General features: G+C 38.1%; 1 protein-coding gene across 2 annotated transcripts in view; it reads right to left on the bottom strand.

Annotated features, from left to right (window-relative positions):
• Positions 1 to 24: 24 nt before the first annotated feature.
• Positions 25 to 19,822, bottom strand: part of LOC306877056 (disco-interacting protein 2 homolog A-like) — a gene marked incomplete at both ends in the record, with an annotated part of 138,625 nt that continues 118,827 nt past the window's right edge. Inside the window, 31 exons of one of the 2 annotated variants that reach the window (XM_079428581.1) lie at positions 25 to 1,812; positions 3,385 to 3,508; positions 3,746 to 3,920; positions 4,056 to 4,130; positions 5,043 to 5,100; positions 5,609 to 5,670; positions 7,689 to 7,859; positions 8,339 to 8,507; positions 8,593 to 8,723; positions 8,809 to 8,918; positions 9,003 to 9,114; positions 9,764 to 9,885; positions 9,985 to 10,108; positions 10,209 to 10,289; positions 11,803 to 11,903; positions 11,990 to 12,197; positions 12,439 to 12,553; positions 12,638 to 12,765; positions 12,885 to 12,965; positions 13,840 to 13,976; positions 14,174 to 14,313; positions 14,546 to 14,660; positions 14,769 to 14,888; positions 16,008 to 16,101; positions 16,257 to 16,321; positions 16,610 to 16,712; positions 17,329 to 17,438; positions 17,526 to 17,649; positions 18,186 to 18,296; positions 18,706 to 18,797; positions 19,617 to 19,814. In XM_079428581.1, the coding sequence (XP_079284707.1) occupies positions 1,560 to 1,812; positions 3,385 to 3,508; positions 3,746 to 3,920; positions 4,056 to 4,130; positions 5,043 to 5,100; positions 5,609 to 5,670; positions 7,689 to 7,859; positions 8,339 to 8,507; positions 8,593 to 8,723; positions 8,809 to 8,918; positions 9,003 to 9,114; positions 9,764 to 9,885; positions 9,985 to 10,108; positions 10,209 to 10,289; positions 11,803 to 11,903; positions 11,990 to 12,197; positions 12,439 to 12,553; positions 12,638 to 12,765; positions 12,885 to 12,965; positions 13,840 to 13,976; positions 14,174 to 14,313; positions 14,546 to 14,660; positions 14,769 to 14,888; positions 16,008 to 16,101; positions 16,257 to 16,321; positions 16,610 to 16,712; positions 17,329 to 17,438; positions 17,526 to 17,649; positions 18,186 to 18,296; positions 18,706 to 18,797; positions 19,617 to 19,814 (3,809 nt within the window). Of the gene's footprint in view, positions 1,813 to 3,384; positions 3,509 to 3,745; positions 3,921 to 4,055; positions 4,131 to 5,042; positions 5,101 to 5,608; positions 5,671 to 7,688; positions 7,860 to 8,338; positions 8,508 to 8,592; positions 8,724 to 8,808; positions 8,919 to 9,002; positions 9,115 to 9,763; positions 9,886 to 9,984; positions 10,109 to 10,208; positions 10,290 to 11,802; positions 11,904 to 11,989; positions 12,198 to 12,438; positions 12,554 to 12,633; positions 12,766 to 12,884; positions 12,966 to 13,839; positions 13,977 to 14,173; positions 14,314 to 14,545; positions 14,661 to 14,768; positions 14,889 to 16,007; positions 16,102 to 16,256; positions 16,322 to 16,609; positions 16,713 to 17,328; positions 17,439 to 17,525; positions 17,650 to 18,185; positions 18,297 to 18,705; positions 18,798 to 19,616; positions 19,815 to 19,822 lie in introns of those variants that run through there. The other variant, XM_079428582.1, reaches the window with a different exon arrangement.

Consider the following 19,822-nt stretch of genomic DNA (forward strand, 5'->3'; position numbering starts at 1 on the left):
TAAAAATGTCAATGTCCATCATTTAAAAGCATGGGTTTTATTAAGAAATATTAGCAGAAGTCAAAAGTTGTTTCAACCAAATATTCACTAAATGACAAAACTGCAAAAATGTAACACTAACAGTCACACATCCATCCTGCAATACAGATGCTGTATGTGCTTTACAATCCTTGCAGCAAAACCACTTCTTGAGTCTATTGCAATATAAAATATTACAAGAATAGTGTCTCATGTTGTTCCCCTTACTATTTGTGAAATTAAGCTTTGATTTGAGCAGCATCTGGTTTCCTCCATGCCAAAAGTATTTGTAGATTTCTGGTGTCCCAGTAATAACTTATTACCCAAATTCTGTACATAATTACAGCAGGCATACTGCCTGTCCTTAACGTAATGAACACAATAAAAGAAAGCAAGTATTGTTAGAAGTGGTCTTTACAGTGCTGGAGAAATGCGGTGTACAATGTGTCTGAAAAATACAAGCAAATATCACACTTTAACACAGTAATGAAAAGAAGAATAAAAGCCCTCACCTGCAGTGGTAATTTTTTTCCTGAAATAACAATCCCATCTGTTTTAATGAATTAATGGAAAAGCTACTTTCTTTTCAATCAGTAATATGTAGGAGAATAAAAATGTCACCTTGATACATTCATCTGCAGGAATATAAGATAATCTAGTTGTGAACGGTCATGTCAAACTGTAAAAACTAGTTCAAACTTGAAATGCTGTGAATAATGTAAATTTGAGCAGAAACATGTTTTTCAGATTGGGACTTGGTTACCTGAATAAGACTCTTCATCTATTCACTGTTATTACCCTGATTCCTACAAACAATCCACAGGTATAAAAAAAATATTTAAGGCCCATGTTGAAACACTAGCTGGGAATGCATAAGCTTGTGAAGTTATGGAGCAACATATCCGCAGCACACCTTCAGTACTGGTTTCTTGCAAACAAAGACTTAGATATCCATTTCTCAATCTTATATCCATCCTTATTGCCATTTGTTCTCCAGATAAAACATTTACCAAAGATGTGTGTGTTGATGAAAAAAAGAGAACAAACCAAACAAAAATTGGTTTGAGCATTTTTTTTTTTTTACAGCTATAACATTGGCAATAGTAATGCATTGAAATGAAGTGCATTACACATTTTCAGACGCCCTTGAAATTACAAAGACATAGTCTTGCAATCTGGATCCTGTTTTGACATCAGGCACTCCTTTGCCCTTTTGGGCCTCCTCACACACACGGAACATTCAGCACGCATGTGTCATGTGCAGGACAAGTGCGCTTGAATAGAAACTGAACTCATAATTTTGTCACACAAGAAAACAGGAGATGGAATCAAGTCTTTTGCCCTGACCACTGAATCAGAGTTTTATTTGCAAGGCATTCTGACACTTTGATATAAAAAATAAACTGCATAGCTCCATTAAGGACTCTTCATGTTCGTGGAGGAAGAGGCAAGCATGTCCGAACTTCCCCCTAACGCTTCCTTTGTAAATTTGCATATGCAGATATTCCTGGCATCTGGTTCCTCCTCCATGTTACACATTCTCACATGTTGTAGGCCACATATATAGGGTCCAGCTGGTCGGCGAGGAAGCCGTCCCGCAAGTGCATGCGCTGCTTCTCTCCTCTAGAGTTGATAGGAATGACTCCAGGATCCACCACCACAACGACTCCCACTATGAGATAGTGCTCTTCCAGAACCACGTTGGTCACCAGAGCAACAAGATCCAGGGCTTCCTGTTCAGACCCCTCAAGTTCCACGACCACCACCAAGAGATTTGTCCATGTGAACACAGCACTGAGGAAAGGGTGAGAGAGAGTGAGATGATAGGTGTATTTAAGTACGAAAAGCAGAATACTGTAGCTACACTGCAAAACATGGCTTTTTGTACAACATGGCTTTATATTTGTAAATCAAATTCAAAGTGTAATGAAATTAAAACACTTCATACAGCAAGATATTAATATGGAAAAACAGTCTTCAGGAAGTCTTAAAGGAATGCTTCCAGTTAAATGAAACTTCGTCAACAGCATTCATGGCATACAGTAAATTATTGCGGAAATTTGGTTGACTTGTCTCCTGTTTGTCTTTCTAATGTTAGCTGACTACATGATAACAAGTAGGCATCCCTTGTTAAAGAAGTGCACTTAATTATAATTAATGTGCCCTTGTAGTGTGTTTCAAATCTTGAAAGATAAAAAAAAAACTACATGCAGATAATATAATATTAATGAAACAAGAGGTCACTTGAGTGTACTTAAAGAGAGCACACTTGCATGACAGTTTCACGCTGAAGTACACATTTAAAAAGTGCACTTTCACATTGATGTGTTGACTAACATACTAAAGCACATGCAACATACTTGATTGAAGTTCTAACAGTATTGTGTTATTCAGTATTACGTTTAAAACATTTAAATGTACTAAATTGGAACTTCTTCATTACAAATGTGTAATTAATATATTTAAATACATAAATATTATATTATATTATAAATGTAAACTATAATTTCCATTTATTTGCAATTAACATGCAATTCAGTTTGCACTAAGTTTAGGCTGCTCTTTTAAAGTATGTTTAGGAATGGTATCAAAACTGTATAGTTACCAATATTGGATTTAACAATGTTAGAGAATGTAAGATTATTAATGTCCCTTAGTGTAAGTGTGTTTGACTGGCCAACAATAATTATAGTCATCATATAGTTGTCTTGGAACTTTCACATGACAAATATAGCACAACTTGTGTTTCAGGAAATAAGGTAATCAGCATGCCACAGATCTTATCTTGTATTTAACTCAAAACTTCCTTTAATACCTTTGTAAATTTTGCTTCTCAGGAAAGGTAACTTGTGTAAACAATGTTTAGACATTTTCAAAGATAATTATTAAGAATAGTAATTTTAAGCTATTGTCATGGATGCACCTAACAATGAAAATTATCAAATATTCAGTTGTTATAAACAGTAAAATGGAGAGTGAAAGTGACGTATGGCCACCCATACTCAGAACTTGTGCTCTGCATTTAACCCATCCAAAGTGCACACACGCCCAAAGCAGTGGGCAGCCATTTATGCTGCGGCGCCCGGGGAGCAGTTGGGGGTTCGGTGCCTTGCCCAAGGGCATCTCAGTCATGGTACTTAGGGTGGAGAGAGCGCTGGACATTCACTCCCCCCACCTACAATCCCTGCCGGCCCGAGACTCGAACCCACAACCTTTGGATTACAAGTCCGACTCTCTAACCATTAGGCCACGACTTCCCACAATAATCTGTTTATATTACAGTTGAGTAAATATTTAAATAAAAAGTTTATCCATTAAAATCTGCTTCTGTGAGGTATAAGGAAAGCATTTAAAAATATTGCTTACCACTCTGCAATGCTCTTGTGTGACCTTATGACAGATGTTTCAATATCAATGGGATGGTAGCGCATTCCCCGCAGCTCTAGAGTCTCATCTAGAGAACCAACCACGTACAAGGCATCATGCCGCTCTAGAATAATGTGCAAAAACATCATTAATTGGACAACACAACTGATTTTTCCTATTATCATATCTGATGAGTACACACCAAAAAACAATGTACAAACACTACAAAAAAACATTTATTAGCTTGTCAGGGTGTGTGTTGAAACCTTTTATTGAACATGTTTCAATTTGAAAAGTCACCTCAGAAATATCTTGAAATGAGACACTAGTGTGTTTGTGCTTCATATCATGCATACAGTACCTCCACTGGCATCTGTAAGTTCTGTGCGCCGCAGGAAACCAAGATATCCAGTTCGAGCCCAAACCGTCTGTGTGTCACCGAAACTCAGTCTGGTGCTGAAGTGGTCAGCATGCAACGCCTCTTCACCATAAACCGTATAGTATCCTGTGGCATTATGGGGGCTGCTCACCCAGATCTGTTTTTAAATACAGTACCATCAGCTCACTGCACATGATATAATATAACATAACAGACTCTGCAGGTAACACTACTTATTTTGGAGCTCAGCTGTGGTTCTCTGTGGTTAATAGCACTCGCTATTGAAACTTACTTCTCCCAAATGAGAATCTCCTAGAGGGCCTTTGGTCTCTGTGTTGGCAATTATAACCTTTACCCCAGGCAGAATCTGTGTGTTGAGAAATGTAATAAATATAAAATAATTATTATTATTAAATTTAATTGATTTTAATGAAGTTATAAATTTGGATTATTTTTTTTTATGTTTTTGAAGGAAGTCATTTATGCTCACCAAGGCAGCATTTATTTGATCAAAATTACAATAAAACAGTAATATTGTGAAATATTATTACAATTTACAGGAACTGTTTTCTATTTTAATATGTTTTAAATGTAATTTATTCCTGTGAAGCAAAGCTGAATTTTCAGCATCATTACTCCAGTCTTCAGTCACAAAATCCTTCAAAAACCATTCTAATATTATGATTTGCTGCTCAAGAAACTTTATCATCAGTGTTGAAAACAGTGTTTTCTGCTTAATACCATTCAAGTAAGATAAAAAAATAAATATTTTATTCAGAAAGAATGTTACATTTTAAATGTTAAACATTACATTTATCTAAAGAAACAGTAAAGACATTCATAATGTTACAAAATATTTCTATTTCAAATAAATGCTGTTCCTTTGATATTTAATTTCATGAAAGAATAAAAAAAATGAAATGTAGCAGTTTATTATTATCAGTAACATTGATTATAATAAACATGAATAATAACTGAGCACTAATAATAATAGATAACAAATCATCATATAGGATCATGTTACACTGAAAACTAACAGCTAATGGCTGCTGCAAATTCAGCTTTGTATCACAGTGATAACACACACACACACACACACACACACACACACACACACACACATATATATATTACAATATTACTGTTTTTAACAGTATGTTGCATCAAATAAATGCTGCCTTGATGAGAACAAAACACTTTACTTTCAAAAACATATATATTTTTTTTTACTTACTCCATTCAAATTTTGTATGTGTATTCATTATTTATAATATCTCACCTTCCCAGATTCCATCAGTGGCAGACTATGCGGTGATCCTCTTTCAACTAATCGAACCCTGATTGAATTGGAAAAAAAATAAATAAATAACAGATCTTTTCTAATTAAAAGACCAAAATAATTTACTTATTAGTTGATAAACAACATAATATGTGACCCTGGACCACAAAACCAGTCTCAAGTCGCTGGGGTATATTTGTATCAATGATCAAAATGATTGATTTTTCTTTTATGCCAAAAATCATTAGGACATTAACTAAAGATCATGTTCCATGAAGATATTTAGTAAATTTCTTACTGTAAATATATAAAAACTTAATTTTTAATTAGTAATATGCTTTGCTTAGAACTTCATTTGGACAATTTCAAAGGCGATTTTCTCAATATTTAGATTTTTTCTGCACCCTCAGATTCCAGATTCAATTGAAAGCTTATTTATTCAGCTTTCAGATGATGTATAAATTGACCCTTATGACTGGTTTTGTGGTCCAGGGTCACATATGAATTGATATGAATTGACACTGGTATATAAGCTTTAGGAAAATCAGAAGTGTTTGTTATAGCACCTGTCATGCCGCAGGGCCCTCATGTCTAGATATACTGTGGTGGGATCCGGCCCAGCGGTGCCCTAGAAACAAAGAACAGCAGATCACTGGAGGTCTGTGATATATCTGCCACCACAGATTATGTGTTCATACTGCTGATCCACCTTCAGGCACTACACATGTACTGTGTTACCATGTACCGGTGGTGACATTATATGTGATGACACATAGGACCTTCTCAGAAAGATTATAAAAGTAAGCATGGATTCTTAAAGGCAAAGTGTGCAATTAGTTTTTCTATACTTTTCTTAATATGCAGAGACAGCTATAAGCAATTTGCATGTTAAACTAGTAGCTCTGTGGTGATATCAAGGCAGATCTTTTGTTTGTTCGACCAGTCTGACATAGAAACATTGGCTCAAACAATTCTCTGAATTTCTGTTTGTGAAACAAAGGACAGATTGTGAATGCTTGGTGCAGCCTGTTTGAAAACAGTCAATGGATTTTCAGCAAAATTTAGAAATGCTTTAACTTCATAACAATTGGAAGTAACAGAGAATTTGTCATAAATTTCCTTTAAAGGGTTAGTTCACCCAAAAATGAAAATTCTTTCATCATTTACTCAGCGTGATGTCTTTTTTTTTTTTTTTTTTTGGTAAAGGTTGGTAAACAAACATTCCCATTGACTTCCACTGTATTAACAAAAAATATAATGGAAGTCAACATTCTTCAAAATATCTTCTATTATGTTTCCCAAAAAGTCATACCGGTTTGGAACGACATTAGTGTGATGACAGAATCTTAATTCTTGGGTGAACCATCAATTTAATCAGTCGCTGCAAAAACAGTTTTTGTCTCAGTTCTTGTAAAACATCTTACTCTTGTTGTGTCTTACTGTAAAGCATTATAGGATGGAATGAGGTATTACAACAGTTACAATGACCTGCTAATGAATGTAACCCCTGTACTGCAAACACAGCTTGTATATAAGTGAGTCTACTCTATATGCACAGCTACAAGCATTGCTTTGGCACAGCCTAGAGTAGATATATAGTAAGTGCAGGGCCAAGCACAAAAGCTATGAAAAGCATAGCAGGCATATGAATACATTCTGTCAACGTAAATGAAAAACAATTACATAGCCATTAAAGTCACATTTGATTAGATAGATAGATAGATAGATAGATAGATAGATAGATAGATAGATAGATAGATAGATAGATAGATAGATAGATAGATAGATAGATAGATAGATAGATTTTCTGTGAAATTTCATACCTAATTACGATCATTTAAAACAAACTGTTAAATAATTAACAACTGAGATTAGTATATGGATCATCTCATTTCATCTAATGAAATAAAATATGGTACTGTACGTAACAGTGCTGGCACAAATAATGCAATATAATAAAAAGTATTAGATATTTAGAGGCTGGAAGCAAAGCATTCTTTATGCCATGCACACACATATACTGTATACACACAAACAGAGACATATGAAAAGCAGAGCCTTTACAAGCACCCTGGAAGCCCCCTGCAAGAACCCCTGTGGTCCCCATCTGGGTCACAGTACCTGCTCAGCCAACTTGCCCAGCCTGTTGGGCTGACGAGAGGGTATGGAGCAGCAGACAAACACAGGCGTACATTTAATGCACCAACAGATACATATATTGTACATACAGTTATAGACAGGCATCCAGGCCAGTGAATAGAACATGTAAGGGTACAGAAAATGATTTTTAAACAATTACAACAGATAAAGGCCCATTCACACAAAGAGCGATGCGACAAAGCGACACAAAAAATATAACAGTGTTGATAATAATTTTTGTGTGATAATAAATTTCGATAACTTTAGAGAAAATGTTTCATACTTAAACAAAAGAGCTATGTGTTGTCATTTAAAATACAACCTATTGCTAAAACGTAACGATATATTTAGCTTTTGGTGTGAAAAGATTTATAGTGCATTATTCTTTTCATGATAAAAAATCATGGAAATTTCATACTTAATGTAAACAGGTCTTTTAAAAGCACACATTTGAGTTTCTACCCAACACAACCCCCCCCAAAAAAAACACTTGAATTCATCACTCACCTGAAGACAAACGGCCACATTGACCCTGCAGCCGAAGGTGGTGCTGACGGCCCGTGAGGAGAGCCCCAGGTCTTTGAAGATCTTCGAGAAGAACTGTGTAAGCGTGGTGCGAGGACGTTCTTCAGCCACCACCATACAGGTCCGTACACACGACAGATTCACATTCCGTAACTGCAGGTGTACGGATGGGGGTTAAATTCAATGGAACGGATCAAATAAAACTTATGCCCTTAACAACTTTAACTAGAACTATTGTAAGCTAAATGGGATACTAGAATATGCTGATACTCAGAGATAGGACATACAACTTAGTCCAAGATAATGATAAAGATAAAAAGTAAAGTAAACTACAGTTTGGTGTCGGTAAGATTTTTTAATATTTGTATAAGAAGTCAAAATGCTCACCAATGCTGAATTTATTTGATCAAAACTATAGTAAAATTATATTGTTATATTGTGAAATATTATTACAATTTAAAATAACTGGTTTCTATTTAAAAAAATAGCATTTGTTTACATAATGCATTATTTTATAATGCATTATACTGTATATATGCAAAGTGGTACCATGCATTTAAATAAAATATTGAAATATAATTATTTGCTAAATTATGTAGACTAAGGGTGTGTGATTACTGTATATTACTGACCCGCAGAGCTTCAGTCTGGGATCCTAGGCCTTTGGTACACATCTCCATTACTGAATACGAACAGAAAGTCACTCGTACTTTATACTGACTGACAGCAGAAAGCCACAGAGACGGATTGGTCTCCAGCTCCAGAGGAGGAACCAAAATAGACTGATGGCCTGAGTACACACTGCAAACACAAACATGATTTACATTACAGCGCATCACATAAATAATATTATATCACAGTATCCAAGGTGTGAACTGTCTCTCACCTGCAGAGACACCAGAGGGCAAAGCCCAGGCCACAGTAGGGGTCCAGACAGATGGCGATCTGTCGAGAGGGGTACAGCTCACACTGCAGCTTAATAGAGCGACACAAGGCACTGGTGGCAGCATGGGACATCTGTGAGAAACATACAGCGTTAGAAATGTCAATCCCACATAAAATGAATGTGCCATTGGCACTTGAATGACAGGTTAGACAGCACCTTGACCCCAGCAAGGATTCCTGTGGTAGAAACACTGAAATCCAGGTAGGCGAGCATCTCTGGGGTGGGAGGTTTGTAGATCTGAGGAATTCTCTTTCTTGGGAGATCATCTGAATGGAATGAATAAACTGAATGTGTCTGTTCTTTTAACAAGGGATGATTCAGTAGTAAAAAAGTGTAAATGATGCCTTTACCTGTGTCCAGTATCAATGGCCACGTCTTAATATCCACAGCAGCTGCTGCCTCTTTGGATTTCAGTAGTTTCATTATTGCTTGAGTTGTCAGAATACATACAGACTTACTGACCTGTCAAACATATGCACCAGGATAGAAAAGTTACAGCAGGGAATACAAGATAGTGTTTAATCAATCAGACACTGGATTAAGGCTAAAATAATACTTGTTAATATACATTAATTCCTAATACACACACACACAGAATATAATCTACATATATAATGTAATATAATCAATCTACAGTGGCCCCAAAAAGTATATTGACATTATAGTCACGATTCATGAAAATAATCTTATTTTGATATAAAAAGTTTGACCACTTAGTTAAATAAATTGCAAAAATGGCTTGAGTGAGAAAAGCTTTATAATTATTTGTTTGCAATGTCACTTAATTTGTTATTTTGTAAAATAAAATAAAACAACACCTTACGAGTAAGTTTTAGTTAGTTAACATTGGTTAAAGCATTAGGTATCATGAACTAATAATGATCAACAATGTGTACAGCATTCATTAATCTATGTTAATGTTAATTTATAAATACACACACAAAAAAAACTCATTGTTAGTTCATGATTCCAAATGAATATGAACAAAATTAACATTATTGCTGAAGTGTTACCCATGAAATGAAATAAAATACAATAATAAAGGCTGATCACAAGGGGGCGCTAGTGTTTCTGTTTATTGGCTATAGTAACACTCAGAAATTGAAGTTACCTCAACAATCATTTTAACGGTTGGCAGGGTTGTGGTTAGGTTTTGTGGGTGTGGAGGCCTGACAGTGACCGGAACACAGCCGGCGTACAGACAACCATAGAAAGTGGCGATCAGATCAATACCTGCAAAGTAGGAAGACAGAGAGGTATTGAGCCCCACAAAACCTGAGATCTGAACACCCTTTATTAGACCACAGTAATGTAAGCGTCTTTCTCTCCTACCAGGAGGATAAACAAGTGCTACATGATCTCCAGTGTTAAGTCGACCTCTTTCCATCAGCGCTACGGCCACACGCTCTGCCCGCTTGTGCAACTGTACACAGGAGGCTGTGTTGGCCACAGTGCCCTGAAAAAAATAAAAACGCACAGAGTAAGATGATAGTGAATACACAATCTGACTCTGAATACTGCGTGTTTCCTGGGTTGAGGGATAATGAGTACTTTACCTTGGCGTTGAGCAGCAAAAACAGAGGGTGATCTGGTGTGGCCTGAGCTCTCCACTGCAGAACATCCTGCATGTACAGGAACTACAAGAGGAGAGATGACACATTCAGACACCAGTATACTTCAGCACCTGCCCCTGTGATAAAGTGCACTTAATTGTATTGAAAGCGCATGTGTGGTGTACTTCAAATCTTAGATGTAACTTGTATTTGCAGATAATCTACTATTAATTCAATAAAAATTAGCTTAGTGTTCTTAAAGAATACTTTCATGACTATGTTTCTGAATGAAAAACTATTATTTATGTAAATTATAGACTTTGTACTTCAGTCCGTTCCAATTGTGACACAGAGGCCGGCGCGCTAATGTATTTTATTTTGATAAAGTACCAACTTTAGCAATGCTGGACCTCGTGGCCTAATGGTTAGAGATTTGGACTCATAATCCAAAGGTTGTGGGTTCGCAGATGGGCTACAGCAGCAGAAGACCACACCGGGTGCTGCTCCTGTCAGCTAAGAACAGGAAACAGAGGCTACAATTCGCACAGGCTCACCAAAATTGGACAATAGAAGATCGGAAAAACGTTGCCTGGTCTGATGAGTCTCGATTTCTGCTGCGACATACAGATGGTAGGGTCAAAATTTGGCATAAAGATCATGAAAGCATGGATCCATCCTGCCTTGTCTCAACGGTTCAGGCTGGTGGTAGTGGTGTAATGGTATGGGGGATATTTTCTTGGCACACTTTGGGCCCCTTAGTACCAATTGAGCATCATTTAAATACCAGAGCCTACCTGAGTATTGTTGCTGACTATGTCCAGCCCTTTATGACTACAGTGTACCCATCTTCTGATGGCTACTTCCAGCAGGATAATGCACCATGTCACAAAGCTCAAATCATCTCAGACTGGTTTCTTGAACATGACAATGAGTTCACTTTACTCAAATGGCCTCCACAGTCACCAGATCTCAATCCAATAGAGCACCTTTGGTATGTGGTGGAAGGGGAGATTCGCATCATGGATGTGCAGCCGATAAATCTGCAGCAACTGCGTGATGCTATCATGTCAATATGGACCAACATCTCTGAGGAATGTTTCCAACACCTTGTTGAATCTATGCCACGAAGAATTGAGGCAGTTCTGAAGGCAAAAGGGGGTCCAACCCGGTACTAGCAACGTGTACCTAATAAAGTGGCCAGTGAGTGTATATGTACTGCAGATTATATATATATATATATATATATATATGTATGTGTAATATAATATTTAGTATTACTACTGTCTGTTCAAAATAAATGAAAAGAAACCGAGCATAGTAGATTTATTGTTTTTTTCCTGTTGTACCGAAATCATATAGAACAGTGACCCCCGAACCGAGGTATGTACCGAACCGTGACATCTGCGTACCGTGCCACCCCTCCAATTAACATGAAGGTAAAAGTCTGAAAAGATTACATTCAGTTTGCATTTAAGTACGATCTTTTAAAATAAATTATTTCCATAATAAGTACTCCATATTAAAAGTATGCTAAAGTGTACTTCTTTTTCACCACTGACCTTTGTGCTTTGAGAGACTGAATGGGGTTGATCTTTACCTGATCGTTGTCCTCCAGCTGTGAAACATCTCTCCCACAGGCCTGTGCAATCCTCTTTCCTGCCACTAGGTTTCCGACTATCATAGAAGCGGGACCCACCTCTGAAACAACAGAGACAACAGGTCATATGATGTGCAAAATATGCATAAAATGAAAAACAACCACCCAACACTCACACAGGACTCACCTGTACCTGGCTGCTTCTGTCTAGGTTTGGGCAGGTTGGTGACACAGGTATGAGGGCACATGAGGACGTTGCAGGGGTGCATGGCTCCCTCCAGGAAGCGCTGTTTGGTCTCTGAGATGTGGATGCCGCCCAGAGGAGCTTTGGGTAACGTGTTAGCAGGCACCAGAGCCAGACAGTACACTCCCACCTGATGGATACTGTCGATAGCCTGAGAGTGAGAAAGAAAGTGGTCAAGAAAATATGTATGTGTGTGTAAGAGTGTTGTTTTTGTGCACATTACAAGTAAACACTTCAGACACACCCACTTGTTTTTTAATTGTAAAAAAGCATATAGTTTTCTGTTAGGGTTAGGTTTAAAATATTTTTAACTAGCTGTATATAAAAAACAATAGAAGTCTATGCAGTGTCCTCATTTGGATAGCTAAGTAAACGTGTGTGTGTGTGTGTACCTGCAGCACACGACTCATCCACTGGAAGCTGTCTTCCTCCGAGGCATCTGGTCTCTGTTCTGCCACCAAAACAATGCGTTCATCATGCAGCACCGATACAGAGAAAACCGCAATCCTGACAGAGAACAGAGATGCAGCCTTCAGTCTGAGCAGAGATTCATACTGATCTCAAGTCAAGAGTAAATGACATTTGAGTTACCTTCCTCTGTAAACGAACTTCATGGGCTCCACGGCCAGTGCTGTGGCCACCACATCATCTGCGTTATGTCTCCGTCCACTCACCGCCATCAGTCCATCCATCTTTCCCACCACAAACACCAGATTATCCTGTAATACAAGAAACAAACCCAATCCAAAAAAGATGAACTCCACGTGTTGATTTAAAAGACACTTAAAAGTTATCCTGCTTCAAAAGGAATGGTTTATTTTAAGACATCTGAACCCACCGGCCCAATGAAGCCAAGGAGAGATGTGCGTGTGAAGGGTCTGTCACTGATGGGAGTTCCTGATGATGTGACTGGAATGGTCTGAAAGCAAAACAACAAAAACATTTTAGTTGAGTTTACAACTCTGTCAAGTCCTTATTTTACTTACCTTTTTATTAGGTAAGCATCACAAACTTTTTAACAGCAGGATAACACAGAACTCAAAGGTTTTTGCAATGAGGCCTAGTGGTTTTATTTGTGAACTTTTAACATGTTTTAAAAAAATTGTTCTCATTGACTATTGTTGTTGCTTTTTTCTATATCTTATATAAAGTTATGCCACAGTCAGACAAAATAATATAACTGATCTATATTGTTATAGGGAAAATGTTCATGTCTTTCTAGAGTCACTTTGTTGAATTATAGCCTCAGATATTTCAGTAAAGTATAATAACAAGAATTGTAGTTGTGAATGCATATTTTCACAACGGGCAGTCGTGGCCTAATGGATAGAGAGTCGGCCTTGTAACCCGAAAGTCGTGGGTTTGAATCTCAGGTCTGGAAGGAATCGTTGGTGGGGGGAGTGAATACCAGTGCTCTCTTCCACCTTCAGTACCATGACTGAGGTGAGACCCTTGAGCAAGGCACTGAACCCCAGCTGCTCCCTGGGCACTGCGGCAATATGGCTGCCCACTGGTGTGTGTGTATGCACTTTGGATGGGTTACCATACTTAGCCACATGTCACTTCACTATCAAGTTTTTAATAATGAATTCACTCAAAAAGATACAAAATACACCAGCTGGTATGGCCCACTGAAAGAATCATAATGAATCTTTGACAGAAATATTTTATTTTCAAAAAATTGCTACCACTATGGCTGAACATTTAATTTAAAATAAAACCAAAATCGAACATTGATTGAACATTTTAAGGCCAACGCTATATGTTTAAAAATCAATGGACCTTTTGTTTACCTCAAAGACATTCTTGGTCATGCCTGGCAGACCATAGTAGGAGATTCCTGTACTGCTGGAGCTCACACAGATTTCTCCAACCTCATCCATTCGACACAGGTACGGCGTGCCCTCTACCCGGATCACACACACCAGCGCTGCACACACACACACACACACACACACAGATGCATAGACAGTACATTAGTCCCCAAGAGAAATTCAATTATTCAGAATAATAGAATGTTAAACATGAAAGTGCCAAAAAGTAAAGCATTTCTTCATCACACTATTCATCCAGTCAAAACCGTTTTTCAGTCTATAGCTCAATCAGTGAGAGTGAAGCAGGTCTCACCTCCAGGCATGACCTGTCCTACATCCTGGACAGTGAGCACAGAGAGCTTCTCCTCTGTGTCTACTCGAATCACCCCATAACTCAGACCGCTCATGGACAGCACTGCCTTACCCGGAGGAGGAACACCCATCTCTGGAGGCCTGAACACACACAAACACAGTCATTCAACATGGATTTGTAAATTGTAAAATGATACTGCCATATGCAAAGTCGAATGCAAAATGCCATTGTCATTTCTGAGATGATAACTGAAATGCATTAGATTATACGAAATAAAATATTAAGCAGTGTCCTGTGTATACTGGGCAGAAAGCATGTACTAGAACAGTAGTGGTTTTACAGTAGTAAGTTACTGTAATGTCAGCAGTGTACCTGCGGATGGAGACAGTCAGGGCCTCAGAGGAACTTGCACACGGGCAGATCACCTCTGGTCGCAGCCCACGGGCCTGAAAGACGTTGAGGAAGGCATCGCAGGACGAAATAGACCCTACATTTCAATATACATACGCAATGTTCCAATGACAGTTCAGGATGTGTTCCATTCGATTTGGAATTATGCTTGTTCTCAGATAGTTCTGATTAAGTGTTTACTCACATGGGTTTGCTCCATCAGCAACAATGAGCATGCGGAGAGAACTGAGACTGATGTCTCTCTGATCCCGCTGGGCTAAAAGTGACCAGTGCATATCCCTGGATTTCACCACTGCTACACGCGCTGTTTGAAAAACACAAGACATATAAACATGCAAACAGTCACATAGCATTTAATCAGTGTAGTAACAGCTATGATGTGAAACAGGTGTTTACTGTCTATAGAAACCAACTATTAAACCTACATGTCAGAGTGCAAAATCTGCAGAATACCGTCTTGTTAAATATTTTATTCTTTTGAAAGGTTTCACTTAAAATTAACATTTGTTCACAATGCTCTGTTTGTAGAATATATAACATTTCTGAAGAATTTTAATCAGACAGCAGACAGTATTTTATAAATAAGTTTTGACTGTAAAAAGTTCACAAACTCCTCTTTCTGTAGTTACATCATTTAACCTGTAGGTGGCAAAAGTATCTTTTTTTAATATTATGAATGGAATCTTCATAATACATATAATCTGAAGAAATATGAAGGAGTATACAGTAATCTACTGTCTGAATGTTTAAGATCTGTAGATTTTTAGAAGTCTCTTATGCTCACCAAGACTCATTTGTTTAATCAAAAATACAGTAAAAACAGTAATATTGTGAATTATTATTACAATAAAAAAACTGTTTTCTATTTTAATATATTTTTAAATAAAATGTATTCCTTTGATGGCAAAGCATCATTACTCAAGGCTTCACTTTCACATGAGCCTTCAGAAATCATTCTAATGTGCTGATTTGCTGCTAAAGAAACATTTCTTATTAATATTAATGTTGAAAACAGATGTGCTGCTTAATGTTTTTGTGGAAACTGTGGTACGTTTTTTTTTACAATTCTACAGTATTTATTTAAAATACAAATCTTGATGACAAATTACGGCAAAATATATTCATTTCAAACCAGCTGCAAATTCTTTATTTAACAGGTTTCCACTTCAACTCACTTAACCTCCTTTTTTCTTAAGAATCAAAAAAATAAGTTTGGAATCAACTCTTGGAATTGAGTCCATAAAGAGCCTCTAATCTGAAGAAAAATACAGTTAATTGCACTGCAAAATAGCAATTTTAAATAAACAGCAACTACATCGTATCTACATCTCAGTTCATTTGGTTTATCCACAAATAAGTGGCCATAGTTCTGTGGTAAAAGATCATGACACACAGGCGGCCTGGCTTTAGGCAGTACACTCACCTTTATAAGTGTGGACTTTCTGGATCCAGGAGAGAGGGTTGACCTTCATCAGCGAGTATGGGATGCTGATCACGTGCATTCGGTTCATCACACTCTGAACACACATCACCATGACAGCAGTTGCCAAGGACACAGGTTGAGAAAGCAAAAGACAGCTGGATGAGGGCGAGGTGATCTAACTCCTCATCCATGTGTGAGTGTATGTGAACATATCAAACCAGATGTCAACCACACGTATGTCTGACTTACCGTGAGGATCCCGTGCCACAGACCAGCATCTCGTTTGAAGTCCAAAACATTTGTTATGATTTCACCTATACAAGTGAGTAAAATCACAGTAAATATTTTGTGGTGTATAATGCAAAAAGCATTTATAATAAATGGTGTGTGATGTATGTGACATAATAACATTTGCAATCAAATATGCAGTATACAGAGGCAGAAGAAGAGGGTAACAGTTTATTTACTACAGGAGCTGCTGTGTGTGGAGAGTTAAGGGTTTGTGAGCAGTTATTTAGAGAGTGGAAGTAGGACACTCTAGACCTGCAGTGGCCGGTCTCAGAAGAGCCTGTGTGTGATGCATGTAAGTCGCACACACTCACCCTCTGTGTAGCCGCAGGCCTGTGTGAGCACATGACAGTGAGCCAGCATAGCAGAGTGAGACACCGTGATGCCCATAGTGCTGCCCTCCTTACTGGTCTTATACTGTGTATAGATAGATAAACTTACAGTTAGAGAGATGGACAGATAGATGAACGGATGGACATATGGATTGATGGACAGACAGGTGAATGGATGGACAGACAGACAGGCAAACAGATAGGTAGATGGATGGATGACAGACAGATAGACAGATAGATGGACAGATGGATTGAGGGATGGATAGATAGATAAACATATGGATGAATGGATGAACAGATGGACAGACAGATAGACAGACAGACAGACAGACGGACGGACGGACGGACGGATGGATGGACAGACAGATAGATAGAAAGATGGACGGACAGACAGACAGACGGAAATACGGATGGATGGACGGATGGACAGACAGACAAGCAAACAGATAGGTAGATGGATGGATGACAGACAGACAGATAGATGGACAGATGGATTGAGGGATGGATAGATAGATGGACGGACAGACAGACAGACAGACAGACAGACAGATAGACAGATAGACAGATAGATAGATAGATAGATAGATAGATAGATAGATAGATAGATAGATAGATAGATAGATAGATAGATAGATAGATCCACCTATCATTGGTCATTATCTCAAAATAAGCATTATCCCTTATGTTAGTGTGGTCCTGACCTCTATGTATGCGATCTCATTGCTGGCGTCTCTTATTGGAGGATGCCAGTCTTTAGGAGGCTTTACAACATGCTTTCCATCAGTAACGAACCACAGCAGTCGTGGCCAGCCTGGAAAAACATACACACGCTTTATACCCGCAAAGAAACAGCACCATTAAATAAAGATGAAGTAACTGGCTTGTACGGATCACCCACCCTTAAAAGTGACAACTTCTCCGGTCTGTGCTTTGGGCAGACCCTTCTGACAGGCATCAGTGGTCAGGGCCAGAGTGACCCCACAGCTGCCCAAAAGAAACCCCACCTGCTGACTGCCTGCATCCTGATGAGAGGAGACACAGACAGTCATCAATACAACACTGATCTTCAGTCCACTCACTCCCTCTCCGTCTTTCATCAGACGGTCTGCAAAAACACAGTCACAATAACACAGCACTAAGGCATTGTGTGTGTTATTGTGTCCTTCATTTTAAAGGATTAACTGTCTCCATCAGGAACATCAGCTCTATTAATCAAACCTAACACGCTTCAAAGCAGCACAGAGACAGCTAATGATACCTTTAGATAGAAGAAATTCATGTCATTTACAGAAGAGAAAAACCCAAGGATGAGTGACTGGTTATTCATACATGCTCACGTACTCACAATACCAATGCATACTGGCATCTTTAAGAAAACAGCTCTCATGTTTTGACTACCAGTGTATTATTTATACTCATACCATACAGTTTTTTCAAGGATAATGCTGTGATGTGAGGAGATGTGAGGAGATCAGGGTGTCTTTTCCAGTAGGGGGCTCTATTGTGATTGAAATCTATGATAGTGTTGTCTGTGTGCTGGTGTAATGCTGACTAATACCTTTCGAGTAAGTGGCACCTCTATGGGCACAGGCACCAGCTCCGCCAGGAGGCATCCATAAAACGCCACCATAAACATAACAGGATCATTGTTGGGGAACACAAGTGCAACCTGTGAAGATACACAATAGATTTTTATTTACACCTCTTGCATTAATGTTACTGCTACTGTTAGTGTATTGCTTCTTTTATTCTGCGCCTGTTTCACTTGGCATTAACATTGCCCATCACTGGATATGTCAAATTGTGTCCGAAATGGTTTATTGGAATTTTCTTTCTCCTTTATAATACAAAATAACTTAGAATTGTGCATAATTATACAAATTGGGACATACTAACATCTTAGCCAACTAGTTTGTTTGATTAGCTAGAACATGATATAATGGTAACATGCCAAATGTCTTTGATCAGTCTTTGAGAAAGAAGATAGGATTCTGGAGGGGAATGGGGTCTTGCATGACAGCATGGGCGGTTAATGCAAGGTGTAAATGGATGTGAATCTGCATGATAAGGACACTCACTCTGTCTCCAGGCCGCAGTAGTGGTTCATTCCTGGTACTCAGTTTGTTCAGCAGTGTATAAGCAAGTTTCTGACTCCGCGTCCACAACTTCCCTACGGAAACATATTTACAAAAACACACATTCAAACCTACACTGTCTGTTCAATTACAGTATGAATGAGATTTTTCATTCATCATGTCAAATGAGTACACCAGCAATCAGAGGCGGACAGTAGTAAAGTATTTTTACTCTACTTTAAAATGACTTTTCAAGTGTCTGTACTTTATCAGTGTTTTTCTTTAGAAAACTTTACCTCATAAAATTCCAAGGCATAATATTGTAATTTTTTCAACACTGATTACTCTCAGGCTCTCAAAATCCTTCATCACATGAATTAAGATTATAAAAATTATATTTTAAAGCACAGCCACCACAAAATCAGACTTGAGAACCTTTTTTACTGTGAGATCGTTGTATCGAGGATCGAGGTTACAGATTTAAAATCACAACAATATATAGTTTAATAGCTGCAGTATGATATTGTTTTTGAAATCAAACCTTTGCGTAGCTATGACAGGAAACATTGACATCTAACAATGCTTTGGAACAACAATTCATCTTAAAAAACAAAGCATATACATAAAACCAATACAACCCTGTGTCCTAAACTCCTGAAACATTGGTGTCTCATATTTTACAGCAGTCTATGCAATTTGGGAAAGAAATCAATCAAATCTGTATGTGTGTGAAAATATTGAGATGTAACCCCCTTTGTAATGGTTAACATTTTCATAAGTAACTCATTTAATTACACATTTTTCTCAGTAACTGTAACAGATGCAATAACAAATGCACTAAAAAGTAGTGTAGTTCAAGAAACAATGTTGAATGTTAAATGTTGCATTTAATCCAATGGGAAGTTCCACTGTACCATATGTTAGTGTGTAGACAGGTTTGCCGGCATTGTCCAGTGCGGTGAGGCAGGGGCTCTTGGGTTGTGTGGTGCCCCAGCGCTGTAAAGAGGCCAGTAATGATGGAGGCCAGTTAGTGACCACCCCCAGTGGCTCCCCATTCAGGGGTCTCATCTCACCCCCCTCAGGCTTCGGCTGGTTTGCATCTGGCTGCTGGACTGTAGAT

The sequence above is a fragment of the Barbus barbus genome (assembly GCF_936440315.1).
Source record: "Barbus barbus genome assembly, chromosome: 11".
Classification (NCBI taxonomy): Eukaryota; Metazoa; Chordata; class Actinopteri; order Cypriniformes; family Cyprinidae; genus Barbus; species Barbus barbus.